The sequence below is a fragment of the Anthonomus grandis genome, chromosome 6 (assembly GCF_022605725.1).
Source record: "Anthonomus grandis grandis chromosome 6, icAntGran1.3, whole genome shotgun sequence".
NCBI classification, from domain to species: domain Eukaryota; kingdom Metazoa; phylum Arthropoda; class Insecta; order Coleoptera; family Curculionidae; genus Anthonomus; species Anthonomus grandis.
Genome location: NC_065551.1, coordinates 21,086,334 through 21,109,207, shown reverse-complemented (window position 1 = coordinate 21,109,207; position 22,874 = coordinate 21,086,334). Strand labels below are relative to the sequence as shown.

The 22,874-nt window shown below is 30.7% G+C and overlaps 1 protein-coding gene across 9 annotated transcripts in view; it reads left to right on the top strand.

Moving 5' to 3' along the window:
• Positions 1-22,874, top strand: part of LOC126737802 (apoptosis-stimulating of p53 protein 1) — a 413,921-nt gene that overhangs the window by 315,118 nt on the left and 75,929 nt on the right. For 4 of the 9 annotated variants that reach the window (XM_050442856.1, XM_050442857.1, XM_050442860.1 and 1 more), the window contains 2 exons: positions 7,882-8,214; positions 16,080-16,353. In XM_050442856.1, the coding sequence (XP_050298813.1) occupies positions 7,882-8,214; positions 16,080-16,353 (607 nt within the window). Of the gene's footprint in view, positions 1-2,498; positions 2,664-7,881; positions 8,215-16,079; positions 16,354-22,874 lie in introns of those variants that run through there. The other 5 variants (XM_050442862.1, XM_050442864.1, XM_050442863.1 and 2 more) reach the window with 3 other exon arrangements.

The following is a 22,874-nucleotide window of genomic DNA, read 5'->3' as shown; positions in this document are numbered from 1 at the left end:
TTGCTACTATCCTAATTCTTAACTTTTCAACATTTTCAAGTGTTTTAGGTAACCCCAAAGAAAAAAGTCTAATGAGTTTAAGTCGGGCGATCGCGCAGCCCACGGTTGTCTCCTCCGCGGCCTATCAGCGATTGGGATATTTTCTATCTAAATTTTCTTGAGCAATTAAGCTTAAGTGCGCTGGAGCACCATGGTGCATAAAATACATTTGATATCTTAGCTCAAGAGGAACTTCTTCTATTAATGCAGGCAGTTTCCCATCGAGAAAATGCCAATAAACATCTCCAGTTTATCCTTTCGGTAAAAAAAACGGACCATCAAGTTAATTATACACTAAACACCATACTCTAACCGAAGATTATTGCTGGTGCCGACTTTCAATAATTCCGCGCGGATTTTTGTACCCATATGTGATTTATGTGAAAATTCATAATTGCATTTTTTAAGAAATTTGCTTCATCTGTGAGTAATACTCTTACCATGAACTGAGGATTTTTTTTTATTTTTTGTTGTAACCATCGACGAAATGCTAGTCTTTGAGGAAAATCACCGGGTAAAAGTGCTTTCACTCGCTGGTAAATAGTAGGGATAGAAGAGTTCGATCTTCACTATTCTGGAGACTGTCGATTGACTAATATTTAGTGCTGTAGCAATCTTTCTTGTACTTGTTGTAGGGTCCTAATTAATTTGGTTTAACACTGTCTCTTATGCTTCTACAGTTGCATCTGTACGAGGTCGTTGATTGTTTTCTTCATGTCATTTTTACCATGTCCGTAATGGAAGCGAATAAACATTTGACTATGTGAAATAGCACAATTCGGAAATCTTTCTTCGTAAATACGCCTTGCTTTGTAAACATTGCCGTTCGCAATACCCTACACAAAATTCAGATTTATAATGCATATAAATACACATTTCATTTCTCTGTTACTGTAATTCATTTGAAATGAAAAATTAAAAAAACTGTTAAGTATGGAGAAGTCACTATAAATTTTAATACAGTTATAAGTCACCTATCAGCATTTAACAAACTAATATTTTATTTACTGATAACGATTACAAAAATGCAGCAATGTTAATAATAAAAACTTGAAAAAAGAGTGTATTTCAATTTTGACCGAGAATCGACTTTTTTTCTTGCACTCTTTTTGATGTACGAACGATGCATATATATGTTTTTCTTTGTCAACAAAAACTAAATGAAAGTTCTCACATTTTTTTTTAAGTTTACTTTTTATTTTTGTTTATTATTTTATTATTTTCGGTATTTTATATCCATTTTCGGACATAGATTTATCGGAACTTTTTTTCAATATTTTGAGCCAAGGAATACGTCCTTAAATTTTCGTGCAATATATTTATTTTGTATATTTAGCTCTAGTAGAATCTACATTAAATTACTGAATTACAGTTTGAGGAATAACAAATATAAAAAATATGAAGCCTTTGATTATGACTTAAAAGTATGTCTTGAAAATTATTTGACTCTTGAGAAAACTCAAGTTTTACTCTTTTCAAGCACTCTTTGAGGACTTGACACTGAAGCCAGTGTCCTAATAATTAAACAAAAATGTATTAATTCAAAAATAAGATATGTGTAAAAAAACTTTTTCGAAAGAGTTTTACTACACATAATGTACACACCAGAGCACAATCCAATAGACTTAAATAAGGAAAGGCTATAATGAATTAAAAGACAAAATTAATACTTCGTTAAATCTAATTTCTTTTTTCTCTAATTTCTTATTTCATTTATGCTCTTGCCAATTCTGATTGCTACCCTCCGGATTTCCTTTCAAGGAATTACTAACTAAAATTTCATTTATTTTCATAGCAATAAATTGAACATGAAAAAATGCAATAGGCTTTAAGTATCACATAAGCCTGGTAGGGGTTGAAATCGAAAAAAAAATCTTAAATACTAGTCAGAGAGGAATCAAATATAAACATTTAAAAATACACTGTTAAGAAAATACCAAATTACTAGCTTAAATACAGCCACCAGAGGAAACAAAAAAAAATTTTAGAAATATCCAAAAGATTTTCAGTACCTCTCTTCCTCAGGCCAAGACTTTTTATAATACCGCTGTCGGTAGGTAGATTCTAATTTCTCCTTCCAAACACCCGTGACAAAATTAATGCCAAAAATATACCAATAAAATCTGACTATATCTATCATATTTAAATTTAACTTTTATTGTGTAATTTAATTTTTTTAATATATCTGACAATAAAAATGCAACAATTTTAATAGAAGCAAATATATGGATTTAAGATTTTAATTTAAAATTCTAACAAAAGTTATAGAACTTTTACCAAAATATACCTAAATATTTACGAAATTTAGGAACTTAGGGTCCATACAACCTTAATAAATGTATTATTAACCCGACTCTGTAATAAAAAGCTAATACCGACCGAGGTTTTAATCAATTTTATACAGTCCGTTTGTTTGTTTATTGTTTAAATAACCCTCGTTTAAGTGGCGACCCGTATTCATATAAAATTTCAGCAGTCGGACCCGTCCATTTGAAGGCATTCAAAATGGATGGGCAAAAATAAATAGGATGCTGGCCTGCGTGTGCCAACCGGCCGACCCCTCAGTATTCAGACGATCTCCCGTACCCCTTGGGGCGCCTCCGCTAAAAATTTCTGCAAACCAGGTACGCTAATTTACTGAAAAATTAATTTCAATTAAAACAACGTACTAGAGGACAGATTAGCATAAGCTGATTTTTTTTTATCTGGAAAAACAGATTTTAGTATGCTTACGTACTATGACTTACTAAAATGCTATTAGGGATCATTGCATTTATTTATTGAAGTTAGATTTATCTTGGGATGTATTTCAAAATGTTCATCACTCAACTCAAAATCTCCATCTATTTATTGAGTTACTCGTTTCATCTTACGGCATCATGAGACCTAAATTAAAAATAGGTAACTATGGTTAAATACTAATTTATAGGAAAAATATATCTCATTTAACACGTTAACTGCCACAATACAATTTTTTTTTTACCCCACGAGCCAAAAGCTATTTTTTTATTTGTTTCACTTCCAAAATAATAAAAAAGATGACCCACAATTAATTACTTGTCAATACCTGTCAAAAATTGTGTTTTTGAACATGAATCAAGTATGTCTCATAAGGCCTGGCTGACGAAAATTGCACAGTAGGCCACGTAAATCATACTTGATTCAAAACAAAACTAGCCTATTCTTGTTGTTTATCGTAATTTGTGTGTGATCAGTCAAACAGTAAAGAACTAAAAACTTGTGTTTTGAAAAGGTGTGTGTTTTGAAAAAAGTGTGTTTTGATATTTATTTATTAGCGGTCTTTATTATTGACTAAGGTAAGATTTTATCGCAAATCTCGTTTTCCAAGCTAATTTTAGATTTTTTTTTTTGAAAAGATAGTAAAGAACAGCAGCGTCTTCAAAAGCTGATGAAAGAGATGTTTTCTAATAAAGAGCCCGATCCTTTCGGAGAATCCTCAGATGAATATGAACCTGATAGTTCGCCTTTATCATTTTCATGTAGTTCGGAAAATAGCAACGAGCCATTAGTAAAAAAGAAGAAAACAATAAACATGCGCACTTCATTAGGATTTCCAGATGTTGGTGGAGAAGGTTCCAGTACGCAACTTCTTAACAGAACCTATGATCCACCATTTTTCCAAAACGTAAATTAAAACGACGGAATTTCGGAGACCATAGACGCAGTTATTCAGCAGTTTCAGGTAGATAGTTCAGATGATGAGAAACTTGTTCCAAGATTGATGTGGCAAGAAGTGACTGGACAATACCTAAAGAACTTTTCAGTTGATATTCCTGAAAGTAATATTGTAAATCACTTATTTCAACATATTGATAAGCCTCTTGGTTTTTTTCAAGCTGATGGTGGAGAACAATGTTGTAAGTAATATTGTGACGGAAACTAATCGTTTCGCTGCGCAGAAAAAAGAATCAACACTTTTAAAATGGTCCCGTATAAATAAATGGAAAGGTACTAATCCTGAGGAGATTATAACTTTTATCGGTCTTCAAATTTGGATGGGCTTACTTCGTGCACCTAAATTGGCAGACTATTGGTCCAAAAAGAAAATTTATGTAAACCAATATAGGTTAATATATATAATAGGTTTGAGTTGTTGTTGGCAAATTGGCATTTTCAAGATAATGAAAATGCTGATAGTTCTAATAGATTATACAAAGTTGGACCCCTTTTGGAGCAGCTGAAAGGGAATTTTCAAAAGTTCTATATTCCCAAAGAGCAAATATGCGTTGACGAAACGCTTGTTCCTTTTCGTGGAAGGCTGGCTTTCATGCAGTACATCAAGAATAAACGGCATTAGTTCGGCGTGAAGTTATAGAAATTATGTCTTGAAGGAGGATATACTTATGATCTGAAAATATATTGTGGCAAGAAAAAAATAGATGGATCAAGCGTGCCAACTAACGTTTTTATGAACCTTTGCGAACCACTTTTGGCGGTGCATTTACGTAGATAACTACTACACAAGTATGGAGCTGGCTCACAAGTTACCAAAAAGAAAAATTCATTTAGTAGGTATGCTTAGAAAAAATCGTAAAAATAATCCAAAAGATCTTATAAAAAAAAGTGGAAAGAAAGGCGCCAGGCCGCGCTTTTTAAATTACCATTGATTTATATGGCTACTGAGAATCACCGGCGAGCTACAGGCATAATAACAATAGTTTTATTGTGAATCACGGCTGATTCACGTGGCAGTTAATGTGTTAAGTAAAATGACACAAAAAAAACTGTAAAATAGTAACATAGAAATGCTTGGAGAAGTAAATGGTTAATGGAAAATGCAAAGAAGTACAATAAAAGCATGACTCTTTTAACCTCCACAGAAAGATCCTATAGGCCTAAATTAGTTGAACTCCTGATTGATACTCGACGAAACCTAACAATAGAAGTGAAAGAGGCTTGGATGAAATATGTACAAGAAACATTTAAGGATTAACGACACAAGTAACACAGACTGTAAAACTAGACCTTTGATTATAACCGACTAGGTAGGAGCTGCTATAAGAGGAAAACAGATACCAAAATAGAAGATGCATTTATGAGATTTTGATTTTGAAAAAAATATAAGTCTAAGAATGTACACCGGGTAGCAGAGAAATAAGATCATGTAAAGAAATTACATTAGCCAAACAATATAATGTATAAAGAAACTTTTTGTTCTAAAACAATTTTGATTTTGCTATATATCGTCATTAATTTTCTTTCAAAAATATTGAGGAACTACTTGCTAAATTTACAATTCTTCTGTATATTAAGTTAACCTAAAAAACTAATTACGTGTCTAGTTGGGTAAAAGAATTATTACGAAATAGAGAAATTGCTTACGAAATTCTTACATATTTTTTGCAATAAAAATAAATTATTAACAATTACTTTTCAATAATTGTATGCATCAATAAATTTGAACTGTTTTTTAAGCTTATTCCTTGAGAAACTCAAATATAAAAATTTAGTCATAAAATGCCAAAGAATCAACATTACACCAATTTTAGACGTGATTTCCTATCTAAACTTAATGGAAGTAAAAATCTCTGTAAAAGGGGGCTTCACTATAATAAGCAAAGCTACGTAAGAAGAATTATGATTAAGGATGATACAGACTATAATTTTAAAAAATATTGTAGAAACTAGACATAGCAGGAGATCGACATTTTTTTACAAATGATATTCAATCTTTACCATTTTGTAAAAACCATACAACGCACATCTATTTAAAATAAAGTTCCTTATTTCTGGTATACATAATTTTGTCGAGAAATTAATTTTAAATATCGAAGTATGGTAGAAATCCATAAACTATCAAAAGTTTGACATTAAATTTAAAATTCAATTATTATTTTCAATCTAAAATTGTAAAAAAATTTCAATAAAATGATGGTTGTTGTCTGCGGTAACAAAAATGTGCTGCAAAATAAAAACAACCATAATTTTGACATTTGAACATGATAGTCTATCTCAAATTTGGAAATCATAGAAAAGTGTGACAGAGAAAAGTGTGAATTTTGTAAAAAAAATATTTCAGAATTGTACAGAAGTGTAAAATAATACATTGTTACCCCAAAAAAGGGAAAATACTAAGCAACCTATTTCTATAGTAAGTAATCTTGAATTGACATAATTATTGATGTTGAATTGACAAAATTTTATAAAATGATGTTCTTTGTATGTGAGCAAAATGATAATAAAATAAAATCTTTAATTCAAAATAATACAATTAAAGCAATCATTTGGCATAATACTTATTTGATATTAGAGAAATTAATGAAAAAAGGTTATTAGATATGGAAAATATATGTGTCATAGATCTTGGAAGTTGCAGTCTTAATGCTTCTATTATTTCTTCTCTCAAAAAACTTCTTACAGCTTAAACTAGAAATTAAGTCTCTCATTTAGTGTATACATTATTTCTAAAGTTAAGCTTGACGAGTAAATATATTTTTGTGGAAGGAATCAATTCTAAAAATCTATGAAACATCAAGATATTCGATGTTTGAAGACTTTTCTAATGATGTACGATAATTTGCTAAAACAAGTTAGCCTCATTCAGTTCACAAGTTTTGATATTTTTTTTACTTAGATAATAAGGTGAAATTCTGTCATTCTGTTAAGGACAATATAAGATGATTTCTTCATATCCATTTCAGTCTTTAATTTTTTCTTACTTAATTCCAATATTTCATCTAAATTTAACTTAGAATACTTTAGTGTATCTAGTAATGTCTTCCAGTGATGGTGTCTAGATTTTATATCTTTTTCAGGAATATTGTTAACTTTGCCATAGTCTGACTAGTAATCAGATTATTTTCTCTTCTTTAAGGCTTTTGGTTTATTATTTACTTATTTCAACTGAGTTTAGCTGAGTTTTAAACCGACTTTAATTTTCCAGGATAAATAAAAAGGTAGTTTTAAATTCCTGGAAGAAATTCAAACATATTTTGGATCTTTTCTTGGCTTTCTAGGTGAAAGTAATTTTAGCTTTTTATTTGTATTTACTGCAATGATCATCTGTTTTTCTTCATTTAAGTGTCACGTTCTTTAGCTAAGTATACCTTGACATCTCTGATTAATTCTCTCAGTGAGTCTGGATCTTATCCTTTTTTAGGCGATACTGTATGTTTTGGCATTATATGACTGCTACTAAGACTATTTTTACTTTAAGGGCTTAATCCTTTAATTTATTATTAATCTTCAAATTTAGTTCCTAATTTAAAAATTTTAGTTTTCAGAAGAAATAAAAAATCGATTTTAAATTCCTGGAAGATTTAAAAAACACCTTTAGTTGAATTCTTTTAAGCACTTGAAGTTAATTTCTTCGTTAAATTCTTTCTAGATTTTTGAGTCAAAGTTAATTTTCTACTTTCCCGAGATTTAGGCTATTGGTGATCTATTTTTGTTCAATTGAATGTCTAATTCTAAGTACTCAACCAACAAGAGAATCTCTTAATTTTGAAAATTTGTCGAGACCTGGTATTTATAGTTTACCGAGAGCTGGTATTTATAGTTCATTTATTTACCTTAACTTTTTTCTAGTATAAATTGTCATGTAAAAAGAGCCCAGTGTCATCCAAGTATTAAAGTAAATTTAAATGCTTTTGAGTTTGTTGCTTTAAAATTAGCTAAAAAATTAAAAACCAAAAAAATGTAAAACCTTATTTTTAACTTGCTTTTTATTTAAAGATCTCTCCACATCGATAGTCTTATACGTTTTATAATATACTGAAATATTTCCTATTAAAATATACAAAAAAAGGCAGACTCTATTTGATTTAACTATTTATATTCCGCCATCTAACCGTTCATTTGGCATATAACTCTTATTTTAAGGGCGCTCTTCCAAAACCAGGAAGATCGGTCAGAGTAAACCCCCCATACGTTTCACCAACCCCGACAGTTATTACCAATAACGGACCCAATTTCGGTGGTACCGAACGTCTAGTGCACATCAATGTTAAAACCGCTGGTCCAAAAAATAAGGCGAAGGCTGATCCGCAAGATGCCGAACTTGATCCGCGAGGTAGTAACGCGAGACTGGACAAATTGGTACAGACATCGATTGCAACTGAATGTGATAAAACGAGACGAAAAAGTGAGGAGAATCTTCCGACCGAAGAGGATAGCACGACGAATAATTATAAGGGCGAGAGCCTGTACGAAAAGGTGATTTTTATATAATTGTAAAGATCACGATGGCAAAACGCTTTTTATTTGTGTTTTAGCATGATTTTTTTATGTTACGCATTAGAGCATGTTTTTTGTTAGGATGTGCCTATATGTTAATGATTTTTTTGTTAATTTGTGATTTTTTTTTAGTTGATTTGTGATAATGCAAGAATATCTAAGGTAAAATTCCATAAACATCATGTGTTCGCGCTATCGTGCTAGGCAATAAAGTTCAGAAAAAATAAAAAATTCAATAAACCCGCTCGTAAATTCCTTATTTGCATGCAAGCAAAAAGCTCTCGACGCTTTTCGGACGCGCCCCTTTGAAAGGGGATCTGTCAACAATTTTATGCCCCAATCACCCCGGCCGTATTTGATCGAAAATCATGGAAATTAGGTTTTTTAGGTGCTAGATATTCGTGGTGATACAGCAGGTTAATTGGAAACTGAGAAATTTTAAATACACTTTGAATGGTAAAAACCAGAAAATTATGAAAATTTGTGTGTTGTGGAAAGTCTTTATAAAGCTTTAAAAGATTTTTTTAAAGCAAGAAATAAAAGAAAACTGAGTTTCACCATCACTTTCTCTTACAATAACAATTATATGTTTAGTTGCCAAGACTTTACAATTCGTCACAAATAAGTATATACTTATAAATAAACAAAAAAAATAAAAAATATAATTGAAAATTATAAATGGCATTTGAACATTTAGCATATATTTTTAGTCAGTTATTAATCTTGCAATTAAAAGTTCTAAATAACAAACACAAAACAATAACGTCTAAGTTCGCCATGCAGTTTCACAATTTGGAAAGAAGTCACAATTCGGTTCATAGACGTCAAGTTTGATGTATTTTATTCTAATTTTTATTTTATTAAAAACACTCAATTTTTTTGTATTTTTTTTTATATTTAGTATATTTTATTTGTTGTTCACTAAGTCATTTAAAATTTGGCGACTTGTTTTCTGAATTTATTTTTGTATTTTGTTTTAAAGCGTTCTTTTCCAATTCCATTTTAAATATCATATGGAATTATGTTTAACGTCCTAGGACCAATAAATGTAAAACATCTTTGTCCAAAATTTTTTCACTTTTTTAAACCATATATAATGGTTTTATGTCAAATAATTTGGTTTCGTTAAATAATAAATAATTTTGAAACAATTTATTTTTTTCAAATATTATTTTGAGTATCCACTTTTGTATGATGTTTAGTGGTTTAATATGAGAATGTCTAACTCCAATCTTTATTGGATTTCTATCTTTATAAGATCCTCAGCAGGTTACTTGTAGAGAGAAATAGAAAAAACAGTGAGTTTCATCATCGTTTTTATTCTAGAATATGTAGTCTTTATTAATATTTCTTCGATGGCTTTCATCAAAAACAAATTTTTAAACAATCTTTTTAGTGATTTTACATATATTAAAGAGCCTCCAAAATGCAGATACTACTTTTAACCAGCTAATCTAAAGAAATGTAAAACCTTCTCTTTCAGGTAGCTTCAAAGGAAAAAGTCGCATGGGGCAAGATCGGGTGAACGCGCAGGCCACCCAACGTCTCCACGTAACGAGATTACGCGTCCTGAAAACATTTCCCTTAACAGGTCCATTGTCCTTCTTCCCGTATGAGCTGTAGCCACATCCTGTTTAAACCACACATCCGGATGTTCAGGTTCCCTAAGTTTTGGTTCCAAAAAATTACGTAGCATGTCGACATATCGATCAGCAGTTACGGTAACCGTTACCTCTCCTTCTTTAAAAAAATAGGGACCCCAAACACCAAAAGAACCAACAGCACACCAAACGGTAACACGTTGGCTGTTAAGTGGCCTTTCACGGAGCTGCCGCGGATTTTCTGGTGCCCAGTAACGAAAATTCTGCTTGTTCACACAGCCAGACAAATGGAAATGAGCCTCGTTACTCGTTATTAAAAGCGCATTTTGTGGGACGTTTTGAAGAATATCATTGGAACATTCTTGGCGATTTTCCCAGTCCTGTTCACTAAGTTCTTGCACGATCATCATTTTGTATGGGTGGAACTTCAGATCGGTGTGCAAAATTCTTCTCACAGAGCGATCTGACAAACGCAAAGCAGAGGCATGTTTAACAGCTGAACGTCTAGGAGATCGTTCAACTGCTTCTCTTACAGCTGCAATGTTTTCAGATGTCCGAACACTTCTGGGTCTACCAGTTGATTTTCTTTTTAAGGCTGAACCTATAGCTCTAAAATTTGAAACCCACAACAGTATTGTTTTGCGATCTGGAACTGGATCATGTCTACCAAGCGCAAAGTGAGTACGAAAACTTCTTTGTGTCGTAATCATAGATTCGTTACTTTTGGAAAATGTTTCGATAACGAAGGCACGATGCTCGCAGAAATGGCAAGGCGCGCGCAGCCAGCCGACTACGCAATAAGCTGGCTCCCTCTTTAGTGATTCGGGCTCAGTGGCGGCGCAAAATGTGGGAGATCATTTTGCCGAACCCTGTACAATGACTCCCCCAATGCTTTTGACCAGGTGTTTGACCGAAATTTTACATTTTCTCCAATAATGGTGTCTTCAATTGTGCCACCTTAAGTTGTTCAGGAAAGTGATATCCCCTGGAGGGTTTAAATAATTTGGCACTTTGTTAGAAGTATGTAACGAATTAAGCAATTTTTTTGGAACAAGCCATTAAACTGTTTAATTTATAATATCGATAGAGTGACTTACGTCATGAATTTGAAACTGCTTCTAGATTCCAAGTTAAATATTACTGCACTTTATCTTGTAAGTCTTCGAAATTGTTAGGATACAATTATTATTGTATCAGAACTTTAATGATAATAACTTCATTAAAATAATACATTTTTCCTTTGTAAAACGCACGTAGAGTATGTATCTTTTGGCTGAAGTCTCAGATATACATACCATATCCCTAGATTGGAAAAAGTTATCTATTGTTTTTATGTTAATATTATTTCTCTGGGTATAATTGATCAAAGGTCTTTTGATAAAAAATTTGACTAAAAAGGAAGACTTAAATATTAAAAGAAAAACCCAATTAGAACAAAATGTAATAAAAAAAAAACTTTTTTATCCTTAAATCCAAAACCGTGTTAAGATAAGACCGGAATTTCGCCTTTCATGTCTTACAGTTCTCTTATTGCATTTTCCTCAGATATTAAAGGGCTGATGCGATAAAATGCCGACAAGACACTCGAGTGTGAAATTTATCTTTGTAAAACATATTAGAGAGGCAACTTCATTAAGGTTTAATCTACTCCCGGCTGAAGTTGCTAACGTTTTTGCTTTAATTCCGGTCCAGAAAACAATTATTGGTGAACGTGTTGCGGGGTGCAGATTAAATGAAGTTATCCTCCCTCCCCCCCTGGCACCCTAATTAATTTTAAGAGGTTTTTCATTAATTGCCAACGCCATCTTTCACACGTATTATCTCTGCAAGTTTTGCATCGGAATAACTTGCCATTGCATAATGCGATTTAAAATGTATAAAGCTTCCGGAATAGCGAGTGTGTTGGTTATACTGTTTAATCCCTTAATATGCCAAGGGTTGTTACAAACTAAGGTTTCTGTTTTAAGGCTAAAAGGTAATAAGGGATTAGGGTTGTCTAGTGTGTTTAGTCCTTGGGTTTTTTTTTTCTAATTTTACATTTACAGTCTAAGCCTCAAACATCTGAATATGCATAATTTTAGTGGGTACGTGACAATAATTCTGCACTCGTCATTATTCGCTTAAATTAAGTAATCGAATTATTTAATAAGCACGTATTTTGGTACATAGGGTCGGCTTAAATTATAAAGTTTTGTTCTGGAGGTAAACAGATATTTGGCGTTATTGTGTTTTAATAGGTAAAGTTGATGCTATTTAGGTCTTATTCTAATAAAATACATTGAAAATGATAAACATGCATAGTATTTAGAAAAGCAAATAGGTTAGTAATATTTTTTTGTAAAAAATGTTTTTTTTGACGATATGTGAAGCTTTGCAAATTAATTGAAAATATATTATTTCTATCCTTTAAGAACACGACTCGTCTTTTCCTACTGAATTTTCATGGTTTCCTTTTGATGTGATTAAAATTACTTTTACTGCCATATAAGAAAATAAAAACTAAGTTAATAGACATAAAAGAGTCTTATGAAGCATATTTTTCGAGAACTTTAACATAAATATATATTTTTTTTTGATTTAACTATATTTTTTTTAATATAAATGTTTTTTTCTTTATAAATCTTTATTAAATAAAAATGTTCGTTTTTCAGGTTTACCTTTTCTTATTTTGAAAGGCTATGTCTCTTTTGTAACATTTTTTACCTATTTAATTTCTTTTGATAATATAGGATTTTTTATATTTTCTATTATTATTTGTTTCTATATTTTTATTTATATTTAAATTAAGAGACTTCAAAGGGATGGTCTTAACATCTATTCATTATATTTTACCTATCTTAATTTTAGTTACTTATTTTATTTAGCCTAGTTTAATAAGCAATAGTGTTACTTTTTAGGAACACGATCAACTTTTTGTTATGTTTTTAGCAAAAATCGTTTTTAAATTAGTATGATTTTTTTCAGGTTTTCCTTTATCTTACTTTTATTGTTATTATTTACTTCTAATGTCATTATTTAAACCATTTTAGTTATTGGTTATAAAACAGCTAAAGAAATATAAATGCATAATCTTGGAGGACGTGGTTCAATTTATCGTAGTTATGTTTTGTAATAGTTATATCTGGATTACAGCTTTCCAGACCCATATCTTATACTGTGTACTTAAAATGTAAAATTTTATTTAATAATAATAATATATGTAAATATCTTAGTGCCTTAGGAACTTTTTGTTTATCATACTTACACATAGTCTTTTAAAGTTTAGGAACACCATTTAATTTTTGATATATTTAATTTTTAGTAAAAATTGTTTCTAAATCGTTCCAAATCTAATTGTTTTGTTTGGGATTTTCTTTTCTATTTTTATTATTATTTACTGCTTATACTATTACCTAAACTATATTACCTTTTTTAATTGAAAAACATCTAAGTAAATAGGAGTGCATAATCGTGAAGGACGCAACTCACTTTTTCTGGGTTATATTTTGTTTTAAGTATATTTTCTCTTTTTTTTACTTTCTAATAGTTATAACTGTAATGCTGCGTGTTTTTTTCAGATCTATGTCTTATACTGTACACCCAAAATACAGAATTTTAACAAACAATAATATTTTTGTTTAAATGCATTACGCACTCTTTGCTTACCATACAGTTTTAAATAATTGTACACTTTTAAATAACTAGTCGTTAAGTAATAAAATGCAATAAAAATGATCTAAATAACAATGTATTTGCAAAACCTTTTAGAATGAGTCTCTCCTTATTTTTTGCAAGTTTTCCATATTTTTATCGTCGCTTAAAACTCTAATACTCTATCTTATAGAAATATAGTTATGCATAACCTTTGCGAATAGGACTTACCTTTATTTTATTCTTTATATTTTCATTAATAAATGTTTTCTTTATATAATAATTATTTAATTAAAGAAATTTAAATTCTCTTTTTAAATTATCTTATAAACATTTTCTGTTTTGTGGTAAGCTTTTATTAAGAAAATACTCCAATGCATTGTTTAATTATTTAATAATTTGTGACGAAACTATGAAATATCTTTGAAGCTGAAAAAAATTTAGTATTGCATAATATTTAGGAACACGGCCTACTTTTTGTTATATTTCCGTTTATTTATATTTTTGGCAAAAATAATTTCTAAATTAGCGTAATTTTTTTATCTTTCACCTATCTTTGTTATTCTTCAGTTCTTATACCACTGTTATAAGTAGTATATAATAGTTTTTTTTACAAAAAACAGTATAACAAAATAAATGTAAAACCTGTAGTATGCGACTCAGTTTTTCTTAGCTATATTTTCGTTTAATTATATTTAAAATTTTTTTTTCATTCTAATAGTTATGGCTGAATTACTGCATGTCTTTACAGGTCCATGTTATATATCTTATCAACTCAAAATGCAGAATTTTATTGAACAAAAATAACATTTATGTTTCAGTGCCTTTTGAATTTTTTGCTTACAACACACTTTTGCTGTCACTTTTAATTATTGCACCTAAAATGCTTTTGATATTATTAAGGGAAAAAATGCAATGAAAATAAACTAAAAAATTATAAATTTGCATAACCTTTAAGAACACGGCACTCGTTTTCATCCTAATAGTTATGACTGAATTGCTAAATGTTTTTTCCACTATTTTCGATAGTGTCTACTCAAAATTCAGAAGTTTATTAAGTAATAACAATAATTATGTTTATAAATTGTTTTACTTAAAAAAAGTTTTTTTTTGCCAATGTTAAAATGTGTGCAAATATGAAATCTCTAATATAAAATAGGCGCGGAAAGAAATTTTTATGGATAAAAAACAACAAGGAACATTAGGAAAAATATTTTTTAAATTTTTCTTGCAGGATTTGATAAGTAGTAAACGGAGGGAGGTCAGGTTGGGTTAGGTTATTATCCCTCGTCTTGCAAAAAAATTAAAAAATGAAATTTCACGTTTTTTGTTGTTTTTATATTTAAAAAATGGTTTCCATCCCCTAATTTTTATTGGAGACTCTTTCTTTATTTCTAGATTTTTAAGCAAAAAATAATGTGCACAAAAAAATTTTTAAGGGAGGCCATTTATGTACCCTTTTTACTTATCACATACCTTTAGATTTCATAACCTAAGAAGTTCCCAGGTTATTAAAATATAAATATTATCTAAAAAGTAAGTAATTTACATAACAATAACTTAATAAGTTTCAATAACAGCAACAATGACAGTGTTCATCGAAAATTATAATTTTTCTAGTTACTTGACGGAGAGCAGTTGACGCCGTCACTTTATAGTTTTTGAATATATTTTATGAAGTATCCTTGGAATTAGCTCTAAAAAATTTAATAATGCATATTATTTAGAAACACGGCCTAAGTTTTGTTATATTTTCTTTTATTTATTTTTTTAGCAAAAATCGCTAAATTATCGTGATTTCTTTTTTAGGTTTTTCTCTATTTTCCCTTTATCTTTATTATTTTTTACCTCTTATGTTTAAACTTAAAAAAACTCACAAAACTTTTAGTTTTTTTAATAAAAAAGCAGCGTAAGAAATATAAATGCAAAACCTTGAAGGACGCGGCTCAGTTTTTCTTAGCTATATTTTGTTTTAATTACGTTTTGCGTTATTTCTTCTTTTTAATAGTTGACTGAATTGCTGCATGTTTTTCTTTTAGGTCCATGTCACATTCTGTCTACCCAAAATGCAGAAGTTTAGATAAAAATAATATTTATGTTTCAGTGCCTTTTGAATTTTTTGCTTACTCCACACTTTTAATTATTGTACCTAAAATGCTTCTGAGGTTATTAAAGGAGAAAATGTGATGAAAATTAACTTAAAAATAATAAATTTGCATAGCCTTCAGGAATGCGGCATACTGTTTTATTTTTCCCATGTTTTCCATATTGATATCACCAGTCAAAATTGTATATTCTGCTATAGAAATATAATTATGCATAATCTTTGGGAATCCGACTCACCTTTTTTCATTCCCAAAATTTTCGTTTAAATAATGTGTTATTTATATGATTGTTACTGAATTGCATCTTCTTCTTAAGTTTCCCTTCTACTGTTTCTCAGATTTTTTGTTTCAGAAAAGTTCAGAATTTTGTTGATTTAGAGACAAACTCAATCTAATCAAGATACTATCAAATTATTTTATCCTTAAGACTTTCGAAGCCGTTTTCTCTGACTTTAATTAAACAATGACCGTGTTAATCGAAAATTAAATTTATAATGTCTCTTTCTAGTTACCAGACGGAGTGCAGTTGACGCTGACCGAGCTGCGCGACATGGCGTGCAGACAGCAGTCGCAGATCGACTCGCAGCACCAGCTGCTCGCCGCCAAGGAGCAGCGCCTGCGCTACCTGAAGGAGCAGGACGCGCGTGCGCAACGCGTTCAAGCCGAGAGCGAACGGTTGCGCAGGTTACGCGATCGCGTCGAGGCGCAGGAATTGAAGTTGCGCAAGCTGCGCGCGCTCAGAGGTCAGGTGGATCATCAGAAACAGAATAACATTAGTCTCAGTAAGTAACTCTTAAAACATCTTAGTTTAAAACCACCTAATGGCAAACCAAACTTGAAAAATAACAATATACGTGCAATTTAGAGCCAAGCCTGTTTGAATTTAAATGGGGCGAAATTCCTTTGAGGCCTCTCGGAACGGGGATCCGAAGTAGCAGTCGCACGAGTAAATTACATCAGACCCCCCACCCTCACTCTCCCTTTGGCTTGGCATTGGTGGGCAAGGCTCCGAAATGCAATTGAGGAATAGAATTTGTCGTCGAAGAAAATTGGTTTTAAACTAAGTTTAAACTCACCGTAGTTTGTCGCCTTTGCTATTCCGCCTGCTAGCTTTTGTACTTTGGCTTATATGCTGTCGGAAGTAGCCGCTGTGTTTGTGATAGCTATATAACTAACTTGGAATAGATACCGCTAGCATCAAAAATGATTTTATAATTCTCTAAGATACTTCATATTCTCTAAGTGACGTTGTTGATAAAATGCAAAACATAAAGTCAAACTCAAAGACAAAGGAGTGTGTGAAGTTGATTAAATGTGTTTTGCCCTGAACTAGGGCATTGTCAAATCTAAATGTAAAGTAAAAATTGGAAACGTAACTACTTCCTAAGAAAATACACTATTTTGAGGCTAAAACTCTCTAAAAGAAATTATTAAAAGCAGTTCAAAAAAGTGCATCTTAAAAACAAATATGCAATAAAATAAGATACAATATACAACTATGAGTTGCACAAATTAAATTAAGTTCAAAAAAATAAATAAAACAAGTTTGTTAATGTGGGAGGTTGCAACGAAGATACAAGATTTTTCTTTTTATTTTATAGATTTATGGGTTTGCCCAGGCAGTATTTTATCAGAAAGCTTAGATAGTTTTGCACTGTTAATATTTAATTCCAGAGTTTATAATTCACCTAGAGATTATGGTATTTTAAGCCTCCTTATCCAGTATGGGTTAGATTTCGAATAGGTTATAGCACGTTCTTTATAGACTGTATTTTGATCCCTAGTCTCCATTGTTTAAACTCCTGGTTATTCTTATGATAGTTAGGAGCTATATCTTATGACAGAAGGCCTAGAATCGACATTTTTTTATCACTAGAACTTATGTTCTTTAGTTAGTTTTATGAATTTTCTTTTCATTTTGTATACACTGTTTATATCTCCTTTTATGTTAGTTCTAAAGGATAAATAACTTAAAAAAGGCTGCTAAAAGTGTTGTAAACACTTGTATTGTAAACATTTGCAAAGTTTCTACCATGGATATAAAAGGTGCCAAATTCATCAGGCTGGGTCATTCCGATTCCAATACTGACGTTTATTGCAGTAGAGTCGTACCGGACCGCTTAAGCAAAATACACATTATTTTCCGGTTTTTCACCAGTATTTATTTGTATTGTTTACATTTTTTCTTGACAGCTTGTAAGCGCTTGTATACAGAGTGTCTCCTTTCAAATAGTCAAAAATACTAGAGTATATGTATACAGGAGCCATGAAAAAGTATTTTTAGATAGGACACAGATGGTCAGTGCGCCGAAGTGTTGAAATTTCTCAAAAAAAATTTGTTTTTCATCATTATTAAAAATACTTATACCGATTCAACATACTTTTGTCTTAAGTGATTTTTGTTTTACTTCTGTCACTCAGTTTTCTCTTGTTCATGTTATCGCTTTGACATTATTTGTAATTGGGTATTGTATTATTATTATTCTTATTATTATTATTATTTATTTTATGCAGATATTTTACAATGAAAAACTGGTTAAAATTATCAAAATACGAAATAATACGAAGAACTAATAAAATGAAAATAATAAAATAAACAACCTTGGTAGGGATTTTATTTTTTATGCAACAAAACGGTGCGTAAAAAAAATTAACATACATGTGCTGCAAATCTGTCCTTGGACAAGTCAAATTATTTGAAATTCCTCAAAAACTTGCTTCACCACCTATAATTTAAAACTTAAAAAATTCATTCAAATCGCTTAAAGTGTTTTTAATACAGAGGGAAAAAAACGACTTTTTTGAAAATTTTCCACACCCTGTATTTTGGAAACCGGGCACTTCCGACCATCGATGTCCTATCTCAAACTACATTTTTATGGTTTCTCTACATACTGTAGCATTTTTGACCATTTGAAAGGGGGATGTTCCCTGTATAAAATATATCACCCCTTTAATCATACCGCTTTTAGTTATTTTCGGAATATATAAATTTTGCGATATAATTTTACCGATAAACCGCCTGTGCTAGATCATAGAAATTGGTAACTGCGGTTGTTATATCTTAAGAAATGATTTTCTTATACTTAACCATAAAAACCTGTTATAGCGTTGTCATAAAAGATGTTGGATCACTATCTGATTTTTTCACTATTTAAGAGCTTACCCGAGAGGCAATAGAGGACTCTAAGCTCCTTTAATTACTTAGAGTGATGCCTGAGGTATTTTGTCGATTTTCCTTTTATTTCTGTAGATAATCATACAGCAAAGGTTCGACAGGTTACCCGGAGCGTCAAAGTTAGAGGGATTCTATTTCTGTTGTACGTAAAATAATTTGCGTATACAGAGAAAAACCCGCTACAAAATCGAGCTTTTAGATCTATGATCTAATTGTAATTAATTCAAATTATGCTACAAAATAATAAGAACTTATTTATTTACTTATTTTGTTAACATTTTCCTACAATTAGCCACTCTTTTTAAAAACACACCTCTTTCAATTTAATTTAAAACTTCAAATACTTTATAGACACACCTCATTAATAATACAGATAAAAGAGACGTTTCTAAAAATTAGGGGTTTACTTAATAAAGTGTAGAGATTGCAACTTTATTCATAGAACTTTCGGGCAAATCAACAAGCTCTTGTTTTATTTATTTTTTAAACTTATTCTTATTTTTGCAACTCATGGCGGCACACGTGTAATCAACCTAATACACCTCTTTGTCTGTAACTTTGACTGTGTGCTTTTATTCTGTTTTATATGGTTTTAAGTTTTATTAGAAAAAATATGTAAATTGATATAACTTTACAAAAGTTTAGCTATGTAGACTGTGCAAGGATTTTCGTAGGGTAGAACTCGCTTTGCTGTTACTTTTTCCTTTCGTTATTAAAAAAATATCTATTTATTTAATAACGAAAATAACGAAATATCTATTCCTAATCTTCTTCTAATTGTGCCTATCTTCTTATGATGTTGGCGACCACGTGAGCCCATCTTGTACAATTTACTTCGGTTATTATACGTCAATTGATGTTAGGCCAGCCGATTTTCTAAAATTGGCCAACCATGATATTCGCGTACGTCTATGCCCTTACCCTCAATTTTGCCTTATAGCATTGGAATGGAAAAATGGGTACTTATCATTACATATAATCTGGCCAAGGACTTCAGCTCTCTAGGACATAGAGAACACTAAAGACGTATCATCTGAGAAATCTAATGCTTATGTATTGGTATGAAGAGAGCGATTACAGAGGACTTTCTTACGGCGGTTAAAAGCGCTTCTGAATTTTTCAATTCGAGTTCCTATTTTATAACTATGATCTTATGCATCACTGACATTACAGCCCAGGTAGGATATTTTCCCTATTCTTTCCAGTGGTGTATGGTTTACCGTAAATTGAACATTTATGTTGATGTTCTTACTGATTCATCATTACTTTAGAATTTTTAGTTTAGGTTCAGTTCGTATTCGTTGCTTGCTTCTACAATGTTATCTATCAATCTCTGGAAACCGTATGTACTAGCTGCCCACCGTAAGGTATCAACTGCATATCTAATAATATTGATAAGTTGACTATTTATTGTAATACGGTCTTCTGATTAATCTAGAATACAATTTTTTTTAAATATATATTAAATAATGCAAGTGATAGTATGCATTCCTTCCAAACTCCCTTTTTGAATGTAAAGATATCAGAGAGTTCGTTCTCGTGGCACACTGTTGCTTTTTGTTCGACCTATAGGAGTCAGATTAGTCTTATATCCCGCTCTTTGTATTAGTACTTGCAAGCTGAAGAGTACTTGTTTTATTCCAAGGCTTGCTCTGAATCTATATTGCACTTCATCGAGATGTAAATGCGAAAGTAAATGATATTTAGGAATACCCTTAAGTGCGTGATTTATAAAACTAAGCAATCTATGGTTCTCGCATTTCCTGTAGTTGGGTTTTCTAGAAATTGGGATAAATATTGATAACAGCCAGTCTCATACATGTTATCAAATACCTTAGTAAAAGTATTTTGATAAAAACGTAGATATGCACTGCGCAGTCTTCTGGATATAAACTAAATTGTCAATCGATATTGTCACATTAATAATCAAAAATTTGGCTTTCTTAGAAAAACCATTACTCTTTCTCAATTAATACAAATGTTGATTGTCAACTAATATTAAGACTACAGCTACATTACAGTCACATTGGAAAGCACTTTTTCCTTAGTTTCTGGGTACCTCAAGCTTAGTGCGTCAATCGTCTTTTGAATTTGATTTTCAAGACTCTCTTTATTTTCTTATTAACTGCTCCTATAAACTTTTACGATTCTTCTAGTGAAATTTACTTGAGATAAGTAAAAATCCAGACAAATAGACCATTTTCACAAAAACTGGAATTATTAACCTAGTTTTTAGGTAGTAGAACCGGAAGTTGTTTTGTGTTCCGTGTTTCAGGTATTTGATGCTACAGAAATTTGCTATGTTCATGTAAAGCATTTTCTTCCTTGCTCTTCTTTCATCCACGTAATATTGATTTATTTTGGTTTTTTAATGCAATTCTTACTGATCTGAACGCTGGATCAAAATCAATGTCAAATTTGTAACATCAGGATTCGACCAGTTCATTAATAATAATTATATTTATAACTTTTTACTTTTGATTTGTCTTAAAACATTTTCTCTTCTTCTTGGTTTAAATTTCCTTTTTTTATTTTATTACTTTCCATTAACTTCTTATTCTTAACCGTCCATAAAGAAATTACAATAAATATCATGTGTTTTGATTTAAATCAATGCCAATTCTTTTTAATATTTAATTTAATTTAAATTTTATTGGCCAATTTTCTTAACTCCTTGATAAGAGCTTCTATTTCTTTCCGAGGAAAAGTTAACTTCTTTTTTTCCTTTTTTCTTTATCTCTTTTCTTCTTGTTTGTTGTAATTGTTCTGCTTTATAACGACAATTGACATTATCGATCTTCTTGGTAACTGAAAATTGTCTAAAGTTTTCATAATTCCTCTACTTTTTCTTGTCTATTTTCTATAATGAACGGAAAAAACCTGATTTCTATAAGCAAAACCTATTATAATAAAATCAAAATTAAAATATTATTTACAGTTCACCGAAGTTGAATATTACTCAAATACACCGTACCCTAAATTCGAAACCCCAATTTTCCCATTTATTAAATAAATAACGTATATTATGCTACTAGAGTCTGCACTAAGCGATACCATTGGGAAACCCGTTAATGTTATCCGGGGAGCTCTTGTACTTCTAAAACCGTGCCAATGCGATGTCTGTAGTGTGAACAATGGCCTTATTAAATAAAAGGGTCCGTATCATCCGTCAGTTTCCTAAGCTGGCTTAAATTGGACTTAAGTATACTCTGGATGCTATTCAAGCATTTTACCTTTAAGAGTTTGTAGCTACGAAGTCGCTTTCGTGTATTGAAGAGTGTATAATCTTATGAGAACGATTCAGTTCATTTGAAAAGACACATGTTTGGGGTTTTCTTTTATTAGATAAAAAACTCTTATGTGAGCATTGTGATTGCTATAATCAGTTTATATATTGAATTTTTGAGTTTGGTTTGTCCATTTTTTGCTACTTAGATGTAGAATAGGAGACAAAAATTTCTTTTTTGAAATCTTTAAAAATAAAATTTAGAGCTATTTTTCGTCCGAATTGCGATTTTTTATTTAATATCGCGCATAAATATAAATATTAACGTAACCCAAAAAGGGTGCAAAAAAGAAAACCTAACTGAAATAATTAAAAATTGTTGACATTTTGAGTAAAAACGCAACCACATTCGACACAATAAAATAAATTACATTTCTTTTACATTTTCCCTTAATTTTCGAACTACGGTGAATTTTTATTTTTTTCTTTTGTTTGATTTTTTATTTGCTTTCTTACTGTAGTTCAAGTATGTTTTTCCTTATTTGGTAAATGACTGTTTTTGTTCTTTATGGTAAAAGTTTGTTTCTTGTGAAGAAGTAACCCCGATTCTCTATAATCTTATAAGAAGGCTTTAAATTCTTCAGAAAACTTATGTTTCAGTTTTTTTTATAGAAGGTAATGCTTTTATTATCTTTTAAGTAAGCTAATATCACATTTCTTATTTAACTTTACATTGTTGAGCTTAGTTTGTTCAGTTTTTACAACTATAAAATATAGAGGAAGAATGAGGATAAACATTTAGATTTTTCCAAGTAATTTCTGTGTAATTTAGACATTTTTTTTTGAATTACTATACTTCATACAATTAATGTTTATAATCGGGAATAAATAGAAATATC